The following is a 16,224-nucleotide window of genomic DNA, read 5'->3' as shown; positions in this document are numbered from 1 at the left end:
AAGGTGCAACAAAACTTGCCGAACAAATTTCGTATGTTGTCGATAAATACTTACCTACCTTTGAAACATCTCCAGAAATTTTAACGTAATGTAGAGTGAAAAATACATGCAATAAAGTAATTTCTACTACCGGCTGTAAGGTTCAAAACAACTGAGAAGAGAAATAGATTATCATACATCATCGTCAACATATAAATAAATTCGATGTAATTCAATGTAAACTCGAAAAATCTATCAGTATAAACCCATTTGATAGTATTTTGTTTTGGTAAGTCTTCTAAAGGCCGTTTGCAACAGCCGAGAATTCTCTAGAAAATTTACTCGAGATTTCATGCGCCTTGAATTATGTACCGTTACATACGCACTTTCGGTAGAATTCTCTGTTCAGTTGCGTACAAAATAATCTCTGTCGTTTTCTTGCGAGAATTTTGTAGAGGATTCTCCAGAGAATTCTCGGCTGTTGCAAACGGGCTTAATAGCCCAGTAGAATAAGCATTCAATTATGAAAAAATTGCAACCAAATAGTTTATTGCAGAATGGCTTCAGATATGTCGAAATATGAATATTCTAGGTTTTCCCCCTCAACCGAGTTGCGCATAAGTAGGAGGGGGCTAAAATGTGCCCCCGTAAATAGTTGTTTTCGGGGTTTTCCGATCATATCTCCTGGTAGGACTGAAAATTTCGAAAGAATGCTAGATATTAATGTTGTAGAGCATTAAATTTCTTAGTCAAATGGGACCAAGTATGTATTTCGGACTTACTGTTACCGTTATATATTTACTCAAAACTTGTCCAATTTTTTAGACTAATGAAAAATATTCGACATAACAAAAAATTTGTATAACTATCTTCTAAAATAACCTATGAAGGATAACAGTGATTTCTATCGAAGTGCTTGGGCATACGAAATACGGCGAAAACACCATTGGCGCACCGCGCACCCAGTATGATATTATGGGGTGGGCACACATAACTGCATGCTTGATGAATGTAGTTCCGGAGGCATTTTTTAAGGTTTAACTATAACAAAATCAGTTAGCTTCTTGACGCTTGGTGGAGGGGGGCAAGTAACCCCCCCCAGGCTACGCCAATGGAAAACACCCCACCCCTAAAGAGGGGACACATTTTAGCCTCAATATACTTATGCTCAACTCCGCCGAGGGGGAAAACGTAGGTTGCTCATATTGGAACATTCTCTGATACAGTTTTTCAAAATTGAGTATTCTAGTTTTTTTTAATTTTTGGTGCTATGCTTAGGGGAATTTTCAATATTCACTTTTTTGCAATAAGAAAATACCAACAAAAAGAATTAATGAATGCGTTTTGGGTTTTGGGAAAGATAGATGATATCTTTTATGATGTTCTTTAAAGAGAAACATTCAGTATTCAGTGGTTTTTTATCGAACAAGGCAAAAAATATTCTCAGCCTACAGCTTCCATTTACTTTAGCTTTTGGTTTTCGAACTTTTTTGATTCCGGTTATCAGGATTCAACAAAATGCGAGTTTAGAGTTTAGGTATATAACTAAGCTCAACTAGAATGTATAGGTACGGTAATATCTCGAATTTCATCTCCAAAATATCGGACTAGATGTTTCTTTTCAAACAGTTATTAGAGTTTATACCTAAACATTACAATGCTGATTTTGTTTTTGCCAGCAATTTCTGCAGAGATATTTCATGGTAGCAGAACAGACAAACCGTCGAGTCCAATACCTGATCCACCAATATTCCCAGTTCAGATTTAAATTCATGTTACACTCTTTCTTTATCCAATTTTCGTTCAAATGTATCTCCTTTTCCTCCCACTTATCACTTGGACAGTTCAGTTTAAAATCCATTCATATAATTTGATCCAGCAATCAAGCAATGACAGACCTATAGTAACAATCGGTGTTCATCTATAATTATAAATTGTAATTGGTTTGTTAAGTTTTTTAAGATCCTTTGCTGTAATGTCCCATACCTTACGTGACGCAAGTGGACACAGTAAAATTTAATGTACTATGAAAGGTACCTGAAATGTTCTTACTAATCTAAACATTTATAAAAAACCGGTTGATTACGATTGAGTAAAAAATATTCTATTCAGGGTGTGTGAATGAATAGTTGAGAAAAGATTAAATGGATTCTTTTTTGTCAAAATTGGTGTGGGTCTTCCACACAAAATTGTATATTTCTTAGATATATCCACAGATTACAATCTGTAATCTGTGTGGATATATCTAAGAAGGGGCTGCTCCAAAATTACAATCTGTAATCTGTGGATATATCCTCCTCAAGATGGCACCAGAAAAGCAACTTTATTTTTTCTTAGAAACTAGAAAACTGACAGAAATTAAATTTAGTGGACATTCTATCGGGCGAAATGGCAAAAAAAATACGGTGATGCTACTCTGAATATACGGGGAGATAGGGGGCAATTCACGAAAATCACAATTGAAAGTCAAAATTCTATTTAGGGAAGTCCTATTCCACCAAACTTATATCGTACACCCAATGCTTCGAGGAAACAGTTCTACATTCGGTTTGTGGTTTCTTATCAGATTTCACAATTTGTATCTCACATGATAAACATGTTGATGTTAGGTGTTAATTGAGTGAAATAATTCGATTCTACACCAATATCAGCTTAATCCATATTCATCGCTTACGAAGTAAGCGTCACCTAAAAATATTCAGAACAAGAATGCGCAAACGATTAATCAGTAAGTTAAACAAAATAACATATTTAGAGTCCCCCCAGTAATAACCTATATTAGTAAGTCATTCGTTTTCTAGAAAATAAACATGGAAAATAATTGAGAGATAAGAGGTCGATAAAATTTCAACACGTGTTTCACGAATCTGAACTAAATAATCTTCTGCTGCCACTCAATCGCATTATTGAGAGATGCAAATTACCAGAAGAAGTGTCCTTAATGTGTGAAGAATCGGTAAAAACAGTAACCAGATAACGATAAAAGAAATGAGCGGTTACGGTGCGATAAAAAATGAATTAGAAATAGACGAAGAGAGTAGTATTTCGAAAGCTGAGAGGTTAAGAGTGAGTATCATTTTGAAATGATTTTCTTTCCTAACTCTGTATTTTCAAGTAGAAAATAAGCTTGGCTAAAAATGGGCTTACGGTGGTGGGAACTTTCATCTTTATTGTTGGTGAAATGGCAGGATGTGGGGTATTAGCCTTACCCAAAGCTTTGGTTAACACAGGTAGGTTAGGTTTATCTATTGAACCGGAAATTGTTGACAGTGTTAATAAGCGAACTCTACCTATTTCATTGAAATTTGATAATTATGCGATTCTCGTAGGAATATTAATCATTTAATTCCCCCTATAACATTAATTCTAATTGTTCACTCAACAAGATTCTATACAAGACCTATCGGTTGACGGTTTTATATGTATTGAATTTGACCCAAATCCAATGACACTTGAGACTTTCAAAGTTCATTGGTATTCCGTCTCATACCTTTCCAATCTTTCCATATCTTGTTTATTGATCAGAAACATCTGAAATTTTCGAAAATGGAAAAAAATTTCCGATCTTTCTGAAGAACCCCGTATTTCATAGTTTTTATGGGTCAAAAGATTGAATAAATAATGCAAGTCCATGCAGCTTAGCAACAACAAGCATATTATATTCACCTCACCAATAATAATGGATAAGCTTTTTCTTAAATAGATCCTTTATAGCTTAATAATAATTTCAGTATTTATATACAGTGCGCGTCCAGGGTCGCCATCAGGACCGGCAAACCGGGCACCCTGCCGGGGCAGCACATTCTGAGGGCGGCAAATCAGTTGATGAAACGATACAAATTTTTTCGCAAAAAATTTTTTTTTCTTCAAAATCGAAAAGACGAACATTATTAATTATTGGAGTGAAATCGAAAAGGCGGCTTTTTGCGCTTGACCACCAAACAATTCAGATATGTTCTCAAAGTATAAAAACGCATTTAAACCAGAAACAAGGGGAATACCGCCAGATGGAAAACGATCAAAGATGCCGCATATTCTACTCATAAATAAGTATCAAAGTCAGCCTGCAAATATCTACACCGCAGCGGTCACTCATGAGTGAAAAGGGACAGTGCACTGTCCCTTTTCTTGAGCTTTTGTTCTCTTGCCAGTCGGTCTTTTTGATAAACGTCACGGACTGTATAGTTTTTGGGATTTGGGACAACTTTCAGGATAATTCAGAAATAATTTTTATATTCTGTTAGCCAATCCAAATTCGAAATGTTGATTTCTGGGAGGGATTTAAAATACTTGAGAAGCAAGAGTACCTATCAAGCTTTTACAATAGTATATCATGTTTATACGAATTGAGACTGTTGAAGATTTTTATACCTCATTTTCATATCTCTTTTTCTGGGGAGTTTAGAATTTCAAATTGAATCATATTGAAGGTCTGTTCTATATATCTGTATTTTTCAAACGTTTCACTGTATGTATTTTACTGTATGAAACCGGCGCCGGCGTAGTTAGTGAATATATAACCCACTCTTTTATATTCCTTTTTTCTTATCTTTTTTTTTTATTTCAACATTTACTAAGGCATATCCAATTATTATCTCTGAATATCTACATTTTGAACATGCTCTACACGTTATTCCATAAAGAATGATGTACTTGAACTCAATATAATCACAGCAAGGTGGCAAAATATCATTTTGCGGGGGCGGCGAAATTTTTTTTGCCGGGGCGGCAAAAAGTCTGGCGGCGGCCCTGTGCACGTCAAAATTATGGATCAAATTCATTTTCTCAGAAGAAAAACATTTGGCGATAAAATCCTGAAACTTGTCAATTTTTGTTTCACTTTTACCAAATTTGTATGCATTTTTGTTGCACCCTGTGCCATCCCCATCAACCCTCAAATTTTTTAAGTAAGGAATGTGAGTCATGTGGTACTTTTTTGGCAAGGTCTTTGTATCTTCTTTACAGGCGTGCAGAAATTTTCAAGAATTTTTTTTTTTTTAATTTAGTTAGATCAAAGAGTTTTTCAGTATGTGCTTTTTGCCATGGCCCATTTATTTGAGACGATGGTATCTGATGAAATTTGTCACCGAATGAAAGTCGACCATTACAGTTTTGTTCATGCACAACTTTCAACCCACTCACGTGAAAAATTAGAATGTGTGAAACACTGCGCTATGATCTTAAGTAGGTATGTTATTAGTACGTTTCTACTGAAGTTGAAACTTTTCGATAAAATGTTTCAAAAATCTTTCTTTGAATTGTCAAAGAAAGATTTTTGACAATGCAATTTTCATTAGGTGACAAATTTCATCAGGTACCATCGTCGTAAATGAGCCAGGACAACAAAGTATACATACTGAAAACCTCTTTGAACTAACTAATAAAAAAACAAAATTTCTTGAAAATTTCAGCACGCCTGTAAAGAAGATACAAAGACCTTACCAAAAAAGTACCACATGTCCCACTTTCCCTATTAAAAAACAATTTGGAGGGTTGATGGGAGGCACAGAAAGAACCAAAAATCCTTCAAAAATCCATAAAAATTTGGTAAAAATGAAACAAAAATTGACTTGTTTCAGGATTTTGTTGCCAAAAATTTTTCTTCTGAGAAAATGAATTTGTTCCATAATTTTGACGCGTACTGTATATAAATACTGAAATTATTATTAAGCTATAAATGATCTTTTAAAGAAAAAGCTGATCCTTTATTGGTGAGGTGAATATAATAATATGCTTGTTGTTTCTAAGCTGCATGGACTTGCATTATTTATTCATGTTTACAAACTAGAACACAACTCATAAAAACCATGAAATGTGTGGTTCTTCAGAAACACAGAAAGATCGGAAAAAGCTTTTTCCATTTTCGAAAATTTCAGATGTTTCTGATCAATAAACAAAATATGGAAAGGTATGAGACATATTAAAAATGAACTTTGAGAGTGTCAAGTGTCATTGGATTTGGGTCAAATTTTATACATATTACCGTCAACCGTCAATGAAAAAATTTTTTATTTTTTTTTCATGAGTTATATATAGCTATCTTTATATTTTCTTTGCCCGAGTTAAAATGATACATTTCGATGGCTATGATTAAATGAACAAAAACGTTGGTAAACTCTGCCTAACTCAAACTAAGATTAAAATTCAAACAAATTGAAGTGAATTAAGGAGGGCAAAAAAACCGCAAAACATAGAGACATTGGCTCTAAATGTTTGTTCATGTTAGAGGTAGGTATGTCCGTCCACATTACAAATAACAAACAAATAAAAATACGATTTAAATCTGAGTTGGGATCTTGCCTTTTGCTGCAAAACCCTATGTCGTCTCTCCATATGGTATGCGTTATGGCATAAATGAGCAAAAATTGCATAAATTCTCTATTTGTTGACGAGTTCCTACAGACATTATTCTCATAATTTTTGACGAAAACATTTTAGTTAACATACAGTGATAATATCAGGGTGATCCATACCTATTCCGACATATTTTAAGCACCGAAATCTGGAAAAACATACATTGGCGTTATGGACGATAATAGATTCAACGTCACAGCAAAAATAATTCAATTGAAAAATCCTCATTTATAGCACTATTTTTCTGACAACCCAATGCACGCAAATGCTTCGCATCGTTCGAGCAAAGGCAGTTTCGTGCGGGCAAGTGCCACTTTCCGCACTTGTTAGGAAAATAATTATTATCGTCGTGAAAATTTCCGATTCAAATTTTTTCAGGATGGGTGGGTCTGATTCTCCTTCCAATTCTTGCCTTCAATGCCGCATACAGCGGCGTGAAGCTAGGAAAATGTTGGGAAATTGTTGAGGAGAGATATCCGGAGTATAGAGCACATGTGAGGAACCCTTATCCGGCTATAGCAAACGTAGCAATGGGACCTTTAGCGAGGTACATATATCGTTATCGTTATAAAACGAGTGTCGTATTTTTTGATGAATATTATTTTCAGTTCAATTGTGACCACAGCTATAAGAATAACTTTGTTCGGAGCAGGAACGGTGAATTTACTTCTGGCGGCACAAATCTTCCAGGAAATTTTTGGAGATTTCTTGCCTACCATAACTTCCTGCACATACTTTTTATTCATGGCTGCATTCGTAACTCCTCTCATGTGGTTCGGATCACCAAAACATTTTAGGTAAATTATACAATACAACAAGAATGCACTCAAATTTCACACACAAAGGTTTACATAAATTTCACCAAAAATCGTGAAGAAAATTAAAGATGTATCCAATTGAATGTTGCAGTACAGGTATTGAAATAAGAATAAATACTTCTTTCGAAAGTAGACCAGGTAAGGACATTAAATAGGTGTCCTTGTGCAAATTTATAAAAACATTCACATGAAATAATTTGATTAGTGTTTGTTTTATACTTAAATATTATTCGATATTTTTTTTCAAAAACGCATATCTAGCCATTGTAAAAAGTTATGTATCAAATAAAAAACTCGAGAAATAATTGAACATTTAAATAGGAAAAGTTAAAAAAATTCATTGGAAAAGAATTTTAAAAGAATTGATTTCATCACTTGACGTACCGATAAATCAAAATTCTTTGTGGTCATCCCTTCTAAATACTTGATTAGATACTTTATCCATTCGTTTTCTTTTTCTTATCCTAGATTGTGAAGTTTTGTAGGTATTGGAGCAGTTGTGACAACATCAGGAGCCTGTATTTTATTCTTTACACAAATGATCAGTGACGCTACGGATTTGAAAAGAGTTCAGCACACCCAATTCGGTTTCGAAGAATTCTTCCTAGGTTTTGGAGCGCTACTGTTCGCTTTCGGTGGAGCATCCACATTTCCGACTATACAGAACGATATGAAGGACAAGAGCAAATTTGGAATCAGTGTCGTTTGTGCTTTCATAGGTAAGATGAACAGAACTTATATTAGTATTTCAAGAAAGAAATTTCTGTCTTTAAGTGAGGAATAAAACGTAATTTTCCCTATACAAAATTATACTTCTAACCAACATCATATCATCTTTTCTGTTCGATAACTTTTTGCCTTCCTTTTGGTGAATTCATAATTTCGTACTTCTGGTTTCGATTCTTCTCACGAGTTTTTTTTTATCAATAAACATCTGAGGGAAAAACATAAACCAAAATTTGTTCATTTTGTGATTTTGGACAGATAGATTTCCCCACTGATACTAAGACACATGTTTTTTCTTCATTGCTTTAAGAAAATGATGCTTCCGTTTAGAGATTGTACCGTAAACGTCACTTTTTTCATGTAAATAATATAGATACTTATAAGTATCGTAAAGAATGTAAAGATTTGAATTTAATTCAAACGCTTTTCATACAGTTGAGCGAGCATGTTTATATCACTTTTTCGTTTTAGTTTTCTTTCTCACTGGTCATTGTTCAATTCGTGGAGATTTAAGGTAGGTCACGAATTCAAAAAAATGCAGGGGCGTATCTTGGTTCGTAACCATATGAAAATGAAGAAAAAATTATTTCAATTTGTGTTGTCGCAAACATGAAGTGTAAAGTATTAAAGAAATCATACTATCTTATTATGGTTTTTTTTTCAGCAATCATTATCCTTTATTTTCCAATTGCCATTGGAGGTTATTTAATATTTGGTGACCAAGTAGCCGACAACATAGCTGTATCCCTTGGAAAATCTCTCTACGTGGAGGTAGGGAATATATTGATGGGTATTCATCTGATATTTGCATTCTTAATACTCATAAATCCAGTTTGTCAAGACATGGAGCAGGCCTTCGACATACCAAAGAGTAAGCTAACACGAATAATATTATTGCATCATTACGTAGGGACTTACATTCATAAGATCTTCCGTCTGTTTTTCTCTCTGAAATAATGAAATATTTATTTGGAAAGAATGTACAAGAAAGATTCTGGTATAGAGTTCCTGAGAACTAAGAAGGGAACAATCTCATTGGTAGATGGCATTCACGTGATCTTCGTCTACATATTAGATTGGTCCTTTCTCGGGAACTCTGAAGAAACCTAACAGGAACATGGCCCTCAGGCCCTTAGCTTGTACTACAACATTATTCGCACAGTGAGAATATGTGAAAGTCGCTTCAACCTCTAATATTCGAAAAGAAAATTTGCTAAAAAAGTTCCCAATATATTCTCACAACAATCCATAAAGCTTACTTCACATTTTCATCAAATGTAAAAGAAACGCAGAATATTATGTACTTATATTATTAGAAGCTATGTGTTATGCTCAAATACAGAGTATCAACGTTCAAAATTCCATAGCTCACTTGGCGACAATTTTTTTTAACGGGCGTTATAAAAACAAACTATCGAACATAGAAATATAAAATTATTTTTTATTGTATTATGTTATTGTATAACATAATACATACAATGCCTGTACTCTGTTGTACGTTCCAACCTTCTTGAATCCTTGCTTTACATTTTCAATTTATTTTTTCAATAACTCCATCGCTATGCAAAGATAATCAGCAGAATTTTTCTAGAATTTCCATCCAGCTCATTATTTTCGATTTCAGAATTCAATTGGAGGCGATGTGTGACGAGGACTGTAATCATCCTAGGATTAATTTTCGTTGGAGAGACTATTCCAAAATTCAGCAAAATTCTTTCGCTCATCGGAGGATCTACTATAGCAATGCTGACGTTCATTTTTCCTCCCTATTTGTACATGAAGTTATGTGATCAAAAGAGTGATGAATGGGAAAATAGGTAAAAATTTGGGAATAATTATAATGAAGATTAAGATTTTAAAACCTTTTTGACGCTCATGTTCGTAGTAACGAGATCGTGTGTTTACTTCCCACTCAGAACTAAAAATTTTTATTTTTCGTGATATTCGACTGTGTCAACCAACCCAAAAGTAGCATCAAAATACTTGATTTCAACTATAATTCGAAAAAGGCTGGGTTTTATGATATTGAGCAGAAATGCACTTCCAAAAAAGAAGTGTTTTATTAGCATCGTCCCAATTTTACAGATGTCACAACATATTTTGTTTATGTAATTTGCTACAGAGGGATCGCCATCTATGAGCTACATTCTACTGAATTACATTCTTCGATAATTCACCATAAGAACCCGGATCCCAATTCTTGTGTTGCTACTGCCAAAATTATTATAATTATAGCGATTTTTCAATTTCCGTAAAAACAGTTTCACACCCTGTATTTCGTAGACTAGCAGCATTTGTAGGGGAGTGTTCCTTTGAATTGGACAGCCCATGAACCGGACGCTACAGTTTTCTACTACATTCGATAGTCATTTAGCATCCTTTACGTAAATCCCATTTTCGCAACATCGATCGAGATCTCTTGGAAAATGGCTGACCATGTGGCTCGCGCATTGTTGCGAAAATGGGATTTACGTAAACCATTGTAAATTACTATCGAGTGTAGTAGAAAACTGTAGCGTCCGGTTCATGGGCTGTCCAATTCATGGCAGCTTTTAGTCGATTGTCATATTATAACGTGTATTATCAATTTTTTCTGAATTTCTCTTTCGTTTTGAGAGACCTGTATATTTCGTGAGCAAATTTGGTGTTATTTTTGTTAATTGACATATACAGTCTTATTTTCTCGGGTTTTAATTGTTGAATACTCATTACTGAGTCTCATATCTCATCTATCGAATGAAAGGGATATACCTTCAAATTTTGCATCCAACCTAACTTTAAATCGTTTCAGATTCATTTCCACTCACGAAAGAGTTTACCTGTGGGAGCTTATAATGGTTGGAATTGTAGGAGGATTGGCAGCCACTTATAGTGCTCTTATTTCTATATTCGGCGGCAGTTCCCTAGTGAAGCCATGCTATTCTGTCTAACTAGAGAGATTTATTCTTAATTCTCTTAATTTTTAGTGAGGAAAGGAAGCAATTTTGATTGTACGAATTTCACATTCGTCTGAACAAATTGGCAAAATTATTTGTGATACTTTTCAAGAACGGAATCGAATACCGAAACGAATATAGAAAATTAAAATTAGATATATTCGCATATTTATGATCTGCAAAATATATAATGAAGATATAGCGAAAAATCATTCATCTGAAATTCAACAGTCTGAAAATAAATAATGCACAATATCCATGCTTTTATTTGTTCCTCACTCCTCAGCAGTGCCATTTTCGTGTAACATTCGGCATCGAAACTTTATCTAGAGAGCTTAGACGCATTTCAAAGCATATCAAAATTTATTTATTTATTTAATTCATACACCATTAAACAAGTAACTTATACTAAAATCAAATAGGTATATGTAAAAGACAGAGACACAGACAACTCAGAGACAAGAATCGATTTCAAGCGAATAACCTGGTCATCATTGGTAATTACCAACAATAACCAACTGCATTCAAGCGCTTCTGGTCATTGTTGGTTATAATATCGTGACGTCATGAACTGGCCCTTCACTTCAACGTCATCATTTTGGACCGCAGATAACCGGATATAACCATACTCGAGAGCTGGGTTAAACCAAAGATTCCTCTTTGGTTAAACTTCTGGTTTTTGAAGTGAGGTTAGAAGTTGTGAAGGGCCATAACCAAGGGGAAAACCAGCAATAACCGCGGTTATTACGGGTTATTCGCTTGAAATCGATTATAGTTGTCTCTGGTCATACTCCATACACTTACTTAGAGATATTCAGGGAAGCGGGAAGCAAGTTATCACCACAGATTACAGAGAATCTCTGTAATCTGTAATCTCTGTAATCTGTGGTTATCACTGCCCCAACGATTCAACCCATCGACGTCCCTTTGGAGATCCCGGCAGTCCGCGGCGGACTGGGTGGACATAATTCGACGAAACAGCCTGCAATTATTCACATAGGGAAAATAAAGCAGACCTCATACATACAAATATTATTCATGAAAATTGTGTAAGACAGTGGACCAAGTATGGGCCCCTGGGGAACACCAGAGGATGCAACGAACTCGAAAGCTCTGTAACCCATTGAACTAAACTTTCTTTAGTTCAATGCTGTAACCAAAGATTAGAGAGTTAGGTTAGGTAACTCTAGCAGTCACATTCTGTACTAGTATTAGAGATCCCTATTATTCTGTAGGCACTTTTCACAGCGAATCGACAGATGGCAACTCATGTCCGAAAACTTCAATGAATTCGTCGCTTGTTGCTCTGCATCTGCGCCGCAGCACCCGACCAACCTCACTATCAACAACCGAGCAACTTTATGAAACTTCAAGTTAGTTTGACGAGCAAAGTTTATTATGTGATGTGATACGTACTTCGGTGGATTTTTTCTGAACCTGTTGATGTTTGTAAATAAATTTAGACCGTTCATTATGTGATTTTGTTGTGTTTTATTGTTCGTATATCAAGTCGAAATCTGTGTACCAAAATTGGAGCTATAGCCGCCACAAACATGGGTTTGAATTTATCTTATTTGAAAGAATCCTCTTCGGAAGAGACAGAAAGGCCCGAAAGTGTTATTTCATCGAAATTACATGGTCGGCAGGCTAGTGTGAGGCAAAGTACGATAAGACCCAAACAGAAACAACCGATGCCGGATCCACACGAGCTGGAAAAAAGATTCACCAAAGTTTTGGTGAGTGGGTTTTTGTTCTTTTGAGCCCTTTAAATTCCATGAGTGCCTATTCATCGGTTTTAATGTTTCAATTATTGAGAGAGGGACTTTCGATATCAAAATACAACAATATCATTTAGGTACTTACCTATCCTGCGAAATAAATACAAAAATATCTATGCCAATTGTCAAAGGGTTGAGAAGAAGCGAAGAACGATCAAACCAAGGAAATTAACGTAATATTAGCAAATATGTCATTTGTTTCAAAACATCCTTAACAGCTACAGATTTTTTGGACTAGTGCATTCTGCTGGGTGAATTTGGTGGCAATTCGAATTAAATTTTTCTCTTATTATCATGAAATAATTCCTGCGGAAATGTATGGAAATGTTCTTCTCTTCTTGGATACGTCCATGTGGAAAATTCTCTTGTTCGATCAAACTATCCTTTTTTGTCCAATGTTATTTATTTCATTATTTCCAGAGAAACTTTTCGAATAGATTTCAGAAGTAAAGAGCCCTGAAATAAAATTGATTAAGTTCTCCATCAGCGTGTAGAATAAGTACGAAAAAATAATATTATGACACACAGGTTTCATTCTATTTTATATTCAGAATAAAACCAGTGTCATTATTTTATTTCTCAGTAAATAACCCTGAAATTTTCATTTCACGTTTCAAGACTGCAGTTATTGGAGTTTCAAATAAACGAAAAGAAATCGACCTTTCTTCTTTCAGCCAACGATCCTGCTAGCTCTGGAATATATTTTGGCGTTGAGTAAAAATTAAACATGAAGAAAAAACAACTTAACAGACTGTGTTACAATCGGTTACAATATTTGTCTCGATTTTTGTTGTCGTTGTGGATCGTTTCAATAAGCTCTACCGAGCTCTTCCTAGTAGTTTTTTGTTCAGTTTTAGTCTCAGTTTCTGATCAGCTCAGCATATTACGTTGAATAATTAAATGAATATATTCAAAATAAATTTTTGAATTATCCTAGATTTTTAGGGGGTCAGGTGTTTCTCTCGGGAGTTTTATGTTCTTTTAGTAAGAAAGAATATAGGTCTTTATTAAATCGCCGTCTGCTGTCAATTTCTATTTTATTACCTTGTGAGCTCGCCTGTGAGTATTTTGCTCGGTATTTTGTTTGATTGATTAGACGTCATAAAATCGTAAACCATCGGTCTTAAACCTTAGTCAAATTTCATCTGATGTCCAAAATTATTGTTAGTTGGTAATTTTTGAGATGGGCTTGATCCGAGGCTTCATCTGATATAATGGAATTAAGTATAGGAGAAAGAACACAAATCCATATTGAGTTACAAATTCGAGAATATCACTATCCCCTAAAATTCTCCCTTGAACGTCATTTTTCGGGCCACCCTGTTGATATGAGATTCTTTATAACTCATAAACTTGGGTATTCAAATACATATTTGCATGATGACATAAGTACGTATTTCAAATTCAGATTTCGCAGTTCGATTCGACACACCTGAGAAAGTTATACCCTCGGTTAAACCACTCCAATGATTGTGTGTTGAGTTGCGAAAAATCGATTCGGATGTCCAATTTTACGGACTACTTTTTTTCATGATTAGAAGCAATGTTCATTAGAAAATAGTTGAAGGGAATTATGAAACCAATCAACAGGAAGCATGGAATAATGTTATAAATGTTGAAAAATTGAGTTATATCCAGGAAGAAATAGCCTCGAAATTAGCTATTGAGTAGAGGTACATCTGATTCTCGATTTGATTGTTATATACTATGAACCATAAGAATAGACGTTCTAGAGTTATGAAATATTCACCTTCACTCTTTTCCAAACTTTCCATTTCCGAAAAATGGTCTATTTTGGAAATGAAAAGCTAGAAATTTAAGAACTTCATGCCTATAATAATATTCGAGTTTGAGAATTATTCTCAAACTGAATTTATGATACCTACCCGAGATGATACCCCTCAATTGTATAGCTTTGAAAAAATTATATGGTATAATAGATAATTCGTCTGAGTATGTATACAATTATTGCATTATTCAATAAGACGCAAATATTCAAGATATGGGACCAACTAAATATATAGTATTATTGTTTCATATCGATCAGACGAAGTATTTATCTTATATACCTACTTCTATTATGCGAGTGGTCATTATTATACATATTTAAATAACTGGATAAGGATGTTTGATGTAGCAAATTCTAGAACAAATTGAACTAGAATAGAACAAGTTGGAATGGAACGTATCTCAGTTTTGCTTATGCAAAATTGATAACGTTCTGAATTTGAATGAAAATCAGGGAATTATAAATAGATCAACAGATGCTACATCATTTCCAATATTGATAAGCGTTAGTCATAATGTTGCTCAGTTTAGTATATTTGCTTTTATAATCAGGTTGATAAAATACGGAGAAAGTTTCCGAAGAAAGTTTAATTTTTCTGGTTATATCTGACTAGGATTGTTGCAATTTTTTTGCTCTTAAATTCCTGCAATCTACCTAGCTGACTGGGTTATTTCTGGTTTGGCCCCGACCAGGTGTTATTCTTGAAATAATTCCATTTATGTAATCAGTCAATGATGAAAATAATTCGAAGATAGTAGGAACTCAAAGATTTCGAAGTGAGGTTAGGTTAGGTGCCTGTGGGAATGCGAAAACACCTTCAACGAATTTTTTAGGTTATTTCCTGGGGTATTTTCAAAAGTACCTATTAATTTTTCAGTTTTTTATGGAGTAATGTTTTTCAGTACAGTATGTACATGACCCGGTACATGATTATCATGCTTTTCGTTTGGACTGCAGTTTATGAAATTAAATTAAGCGAAAAAGTTATGTTGGTATATGTATATAACAAAAACGAGAACAAAAATCATATCGTAAAAAAATTTCTGCAGTGTTTTGAGGCTAGGCTTTGGAAACGGTGTTTAACAGCATTCTATGCATAAAATTATTTGAAGAGTGTTGTCAAGATATTTCTTTTTGGGGAACTTTCATTCCAAAAATCTCATGAATCGACATAATACATTTTTTTTAACATAATATCTTCAGTTCATTGCTCCACAAAAAGAAAAGAATGGTAAATAATACGATAAATGTGTTTACGTTCTACACAATAATATTTGCATAATAAGGTGCACGGAACTTTACATAATATCCCGAGATTATTTGATCGTGAATATATAAAGGATGCGCAAACGTAATAAATAAATTTAGAACTCGCTTCTAAGAAATGTATTTATAAGATCCACTAGAATTTGATTATGTGAAGAGTACTTTAACGGAACTTCTTTTCATATTTAACACTTCAATATAAGAAGGGGCGGCTGGAAACAGATGTCCTAAGTCAAAAATGGTGCATATATATGGAATAAATTAATTTTCTCTCAAAAACCAGCTCGTTGAAAATGCTGGAACGCATCGATTTGCAATTCTAATTAGGTACCCAATTTTTGACATTCAAACAAAAGAGATTACGCTCGAGATTACGTCATTGGCCTCAATGCCGTCAAAATTTTTTTTTATGTAGGTATGTCATGTGACACGCCACATTGAAGCTTGTTGAATAACCTATTCAATGGTACAAATTGTAGTAGGATCTATCAATACAGGGTGAATTTTAACTAATAAAATTTGAAATTGTGCGAAAGAGATACGTTTTAAGAGGGGTCTACACCGTTTTAGTGGTCAAT

At 34.3% G+C, this 16,224-nt stretch overlaps 2 protein-coding genes across 3 annotated transcripts in view; both read left to right on the top strand.

Annotated features, from left to right (window-relative positions):
- The first annotated feature begins 2,555 nt into the window (after positions 1-2,555).
- LOC123313922 (amino acid transporter AVT3B-like) lies at positions 2,556-11,068 on the top strand. Its single transcript, XM_044899031.1, has 9 exons — positions 2,556-2,707; positions 2,781-3,045; positions 3,098-3,209; positions 6,712-6,880; positions 6,942-7,130; positions 7,629-7,870; positions 8,542-8,748; positions 9,502-9,694; positions 10,669-11,068. The coding sequence occupies exons 2-9, from the start codon at positions 2,968-2,970 to the stop codon at positions 10,805-10,807; spliced, it is 1,329 nt and encodes a 442-aa protein (XP_044754966.1). The 5' UTR covers positions 2,556-2,707; positions 2,781-2,967; the 3' UTR covers positions 10,808-11,068.
- Positions 11,069-12,154: 1,086 nt separating this feature from the next.
- Positions 12,155-16,224, top strand: part of LOC123312928 (formin-like protein) — an 88,597-nt gene continuing 84,527 nt past the window's right edge. The window contains exon 1 of one of the 2 annotated variants that reach the window (XM_044897520.1): positions 12,155-12,549. In XM_044897520.1, the coding sequence (XP_044753455.1) occupies positions 12,367-12,549 (183 nt within the window). In that variant the 5' untranslated portion in view covers positions 12,155-12,366. The remainder of the gene's footprint in view (positions 12,550-16,224) is intronic. The other variant, XM_044897518.1, reaches the window with a different exon arrangement.

This window comes from Coccinella septempunctata, chromosome 5, assembly GCF_907165205.1.
Source record: "Coccinella septempunctata chromosome 5, icCocSept1.1, whole genome shotgun sequence".
Classification (NCBI taxonomy): domain Eukaryota; kingdom Metazoa; phylum Arthropoda; class Insecta; order Coleoptera; family Coccinellidae; genus Coccinella; species Coccinella septempunctata.
Note: the sequence above shows the minus strand (reverse complement) of the source record. Positions and strands in the feature narration are given on the sequence as shown.

What these genes read in the sequence shown, in the direction of transcription:
- LOC123313922 (XM_044899031.1), top strand. Translation starts at nt 2,968, where the DNA reads ATGAGCGGTTACGGTGCGATAAAAAATGAATTAGAAATAGACGAAGAG. An exon ending in CAAAGCTTTGGTTAACACAG is followed by an intron (nt 3,210 to 6,711) that starts GTAGGTTAGGTT and finishes AAATTTTTTCAG; the next exon opens with GATGGGTGGGTCTGATTCTC. An exon ending in GGATCACCAAAACATTTTAG is followed by an intron (nt 7,131 to 7,628) that starts GTAAATTATACA and finishes TAGATTGTGAAG; the next exon opens with TTTTGTAGGTATTGGAGCAG.